This window comes from Zosterops lateralis (assembly GCF_965231275.1).
Source record: "Zosterops lateralis genome assembly, chromosome: 33".
NCBI lineage: Eukaryota > Metazoa > Chordata > Aves > Passeriformes > Zosteropidae > Zosterops > Zosterops lateralis.
In genome coordinates this window covers 2,706,620-2,711,305 of record NC_139793.1, presented here as the reverse complement: position 1 = coordinate 2,711,305, position 4,686 = coordinate 2,706,620, and the positions used below count along the sequence as shown (strand labels likewise).

At 56.5% G+C, this 4,686-nt stretch overlaps 1 protein-coding gene across 1 annotated transcript in view; it reads left to right on the top strand.

Annotated features, from left to right (window-relative positions):
• Positions 1–1,746: 1,746 nt before the first annotated feature.
• Positions 1,747–4,686, top strand: part of LOC310921183 (solute carrier family 12 member 4-like) — a gene marked incomplete at both ends in the record, with an annotated part of 26,326 nt that continues 23,386 nt past the window's right edge. The window contains 3 exons of the mRNA XM_083881292.1: positions 1,747–1,974; positions 2,919–3,014; positions 3,444–3,590. Of these exons, the coding sequence (XP_083737418.1) occupies positions 1,747–1,974; positions 2,919–3,014; positions 3,444–3,590 (471 nt within the window). The remainder of the gene's footprint in view (positions 1,975–2,918; positions 3,015–3,443; positions 3,591–4,686) is intronic.

Here is a 4,686-nt window from a genome sequence, read left to right as displayed (position 1 = left end):
CAAAAAGGGAAATTTGAACTAAAAAAAAAGAGTTTGGAGCCCAAAAAGGGGGAGTTTGACACTAAATGTGGTCCCGAAATGGAGATTTTGGTCCCAAAAAGGGGAAATTTAGCCCCAAAAAGAGGGAATTTGTCTCTAAAAATGTGGATTTGGCTCCCAAAAGTGACAATTTGGGCCATAAGGGAGGGGTGGGTTTAAAAGTGGGGGAGTTTTAACCCAAAAATGGGGGATTTGACACCAAAAAGGGGGAGTTTGTGTGTAAAAGGTGCAGTTTGGCCTCCAAAAGGGGGAATTTGGTGCCCAAAAGGGGCCGATTGGCCTCAAAAATGAGATTTTGGTCCCAAAATGAGGAGATTTGTCTCAAAAAAGGAGAATTTGACCCCAAAAAAAGGAGAATTTGACCCCAAAAATGGGAGTTTTGCTCCAATAAAGGGGAAATGGCTCCAAATAGGGATTTTAGTGGGGCTAAAAATATTCCAATTTCCCCCAAAATTTCCCATTTTCCCCTCAAAATTCCCCATTTTTCCCCCCAAAACTCTCCATTTTTCCCACCCAGCTGAGAATTTTCCCCAGAATTCATTTTCCCCCTTCAGAATTTGTAATTTCTGCCCCCTCAATTCATTTTTTCCCCATCAAAAAAACCCCAAAATGATGAATTTGGCCCCCAAAATAAAGATTTCTGTCCCAATCCAGTCAGTCCTCCCCTAAAATGGGACTTTTTCCACCCCATTTTTTTGCCATAAATTGGATTTTTTCCTTCTCCAGGTTTCTCCATCCTCACAAGGATCTGCTCTTTAATTTTTTTCCTCTATAGACAATTAAATCTTCCATAAATTTTGATGTGTTTTTATATTTCCCTCAAAACAGCAAAACTTTGTCCTGAATTTTTCCCCAAAAATTCCTTTTTTTGCCCCAAAACGGCTCCTTTCCCCTGGAAATTCCTGATTCCACCCCAAACTCTTTTTATTCCTGAAAAAAATTAATATTTCCCTCCCCAAAGTTTAATTTCCCTCATAAAAATACTTTTTCTGAGGGAAAAATGACTATTTTCTCTCCAAACTGGTGATTTATCCCCCCAAATGGTTGAATTTCTCCCCCAAATTCCCGAGTCTCCCCTAAAATGTCCCATTTTCCTCCCAAAAAATCTCTATTTTACCCCCAAAATTCTCATTTTTCCTGCAAAAATACAGATTTTCCCTCCAAAAAAGTGGATCTTCCCCCAAAAATGTTGATTTTTTCCCTCAAAAATTGTGGAGTTTTATCTAAAATGTGGGTATTTCCTCAAAATTCTGAGGTTTTGTGTCTAGAATGGTTTTTTCCCCCAGAAAAATGACAATTTTCATCTTAAAATGTGGAATTTCCCTCTCAAAATGTGGATTTTCCCTCTCAAAATGTGGATTTTCCCTCCAAAATTGCTGCTTTGCCTCTAAAAAGTGTCTTTTCCTCCAAAAAAAGTGGATTTTCCCTCCGAACGCAGCATTTTTTCCTCCAATGATGTGAATTTTCTGTCTAAAAACCTGAATTTTTGCTTGAATATTGTTCCTTTTCCCCAAAAAAAAAAAAAAAAAAACCAAAAAAACCAACATTTTCCTGTTGTTCAAAAATGTGGATTTTACCCTTGGAAAAATTTCTCTTTTTTCTGTGAACTTGTGGATTTCCTCCTACAGGTGCTGTAGTGATGACGTCATTGATGTTCAGGTGACGTCAGTGTCGCTCCAGTGACGTCATCGCCGTTCCAGTGACGTCATGGCGGTTCCGGGGGCGTGGCCGGCGCGGGGGGCGGAGCCCTCGGACAGCAGCCCCGAGCCCCCCTCCCCCTCCAGCTCCCGGCCCCCCCTGTCCGAGTCCAGCCCCTCCCCCACCGAGACCACGCCCACCTCACGGGGGCGGGGCCAAGGGGGCGGGGCCAGGGCTCGCCCCGCCCCTCCCATTCCCCCCGGGCTGGGCGGGGAGCGGCCCCTGGCGCTGTTTGAGGTGAGGCCACGCCCCCTGAAAGCCACACCCCTAATTAGCCTCACCCCCTAATTAGCCACAACTCATTAGTGCCCTGGCATTGAGGTGAGGCCACGCCCCCTGAAAGCCACACCCCTCATTAACCCCACCCAGTTCATAATTAGTGTTGTGAGGCCACACCCCTAATTAGCCCCAACTCATTAGTGCCCTGGCATTGAGGTGAGGCCACGCCCACCCCAAGCCCCGCCCCATTAATGCCCAGGCGCTGTTCTGCCTGAAGCCACGCCCCTTCATGGCCCCGCCCACTCGCAGTGCCTCCCCAAGTGCTGCTGCCGTTTAAGGCAAGGCCACGCCCCCTCAGCCCCACCCGCATTTGCCACGCCCCTTTTCAGCCCCACCCCTGCCCTGTTCCTGATCTGTCATTGGCCCCACCACACCCCTGCCCTGAGCCCCGCCCCCAGACCCCGCCCCACCCCTGAGCCCCGCCCTCGGCCACACCCCCAGACCCCACCCCTGAGCCCCGCCCTTCTTGGCTCTGCCCCCAGACCCCACCCCACCTCTGAGCCCCGCCCTCCGTGGCCACGCCCCCAGACCCTTCCCCATCCCACCCCTGAGCCCCGCCCTCCTTGGCCACGTCCCCAGACCCCGCCCCACCCCTGAGCCCCACCTACCTCAGCCCCGCCCCTGACTTTGCTCTGCCCCGCCCTTGACCCCGCCCCTCACACCTGACCCTGCCCTTCTTGGCCCTGACCCCACCCTCGCTCATCTCATATTGGCCCCACCCCTGCCCTGAGCCCCGCCCTTTGACACCTAGCCCCGCCCTCTGAGCCCTGGTCCCGCCCCCTGACCCTGGCCCCGCCCCCTGAGCCCGGCCCCCGCCCCCTGACCCTGGCCCCGCCCCCTGACCCCTCTTGGCCCCGCCCCCTGACCCTGGCCCCGCCCCCTGAGCCCGGCCCCGCCCCCAGGAGGAGCTGGCCACCCGCCCGCGGGTCCCGGCGCTGCTGCGCAGGATCGCCCCGTACAGCGCCCTGAGCCCCGACAGCGACAGCGGAACCGCCCCGGTGAGGGACAGGGACACCTGGGGACACCTGGGGACACCTGGGGACACCTGGGACACCTGGGGACAGGGTGGGGACAGCTGGGGATACCTGGGGACAGGGACAGGGTGGGGATATCTGGGGGCACCTGGGGTCACCCATACAGAGCCCTGAGCCCCGACAGCGACAGCGGAACTGCCCTGGTGAGCCACACTTGGGACACTGGGGACACCTGGGGACACCTGGGGACACCTGGGACACCTGGGACACCTGGGACACCTGGGTGATGCTGCTGCTGTGGGGACACTGTTGTCACCGACCCCTCACTGACCCCTCAATGTCCCCTCGATGTCCCCTCAGCGCCGCACCCTGGGGACCCTGCTGGGTGTGGTGGCCCCTGAGCTGTCACTGACCCCTGGGTGACCCCTCAATATCCCCTCAATGTCCCCGCAGCGCCGCACCCTGGGGACACTCCTGGGCGTGGTGGCCCCGTCGCTGCAGTCGCTGCTGGGGCTGGTGCTGCTGCTGCGCCTGCCCTGGGTGGTGGGACACGGTGGTGTCCTGGGGACAGCGGCCATTGGCGTCCTGCTGGGGGCCTGCGTGAGTGACACGGGGACACCTGGGGACATGGGGACACCTGGGGACACCTGGGGACACCTGGGGACATGGGGACACCTGGGGACATGGGGACACCTAGGGTCACACTGGGGTCACTCACACCTGTCCTGGGGACAGCGGCCATCGGCGTCCTGCTGGGGGCCTGCGTGAGTGACACGGGGACACCTGGGGACATGGGGACACCTGGGGACATGGGGACATGGGGACACCTGGGGACATGGGGACACACTGGGGTCACACTGGGGTCACTCACACCTGTCCTGGGGACAGCGGCCATCGGCGTCCTGCTGGGGGCCTGCGTGAGTGACACGGGGACACCTGGGCAATGGGTCACACCTGGGGTCAGAGGTCACACCTGGACATACACTTGGGGTCAGGGGTCACGTTCTGGGTACTCTGGAGGGAGTGAGGTCAGAGGCCCAAGAGGTCAGTAGTTGGTAGTCAGAGGGGTCAGTGGGTCAGAAGTCAGTAGTGGGTTAGGGTCAGTGGTCAGAGGGGCCAGTGGGTCAGAGGTCAAAGGTTGGGGTCAGTGGATCAGGGGTCAGAGGGGCCAGTGGGTCAGAGGGGCCAGTGGGTCAGAGGTCAGTGGTCAGTGAGTCAGAGGGGTCACAGGGGTCAGAGATCAGAGGGGTCAGAGGTCAGTGAGTCAGAGGTCAGTGGGTTAGTGGTGAGTGGTCAGAGGTGTCAGTGTGTCAGAGGGGTCAGGGGTCAATGGGGCAGAGGTCAGCAGCTCATAGGTCTGAGGTCAGTGGGGTCAGTTGTCAGTGGTCAGTGGGTTGGTGGTCAGAGGTCAGTGGGTAAGAGGTCAGAAGGGTCAGTGGGTCAGAGGGGTCAGAGGTCAGAGAGGTCAGCAGGTTAGAGGTCAGTGGATCAGTGGTCAAAGATCAGAAGTCAGAGGGGTCAGAGGGGCCAGAGGTCAGTAGGTCAGAGGTCAGTGGATCAATAGGTCAGAATTCAGAGGGGTCAGGTGGTCAGTGGTCAGTCGGTCAGAGGTCAGTGGGTCAGAGGTCAATGGTTCAGTAGGTCAGAATTCAGAGGGGTCAGTGGTCACAGGGCAGTAGGTCAGTGGTCAGAGGGG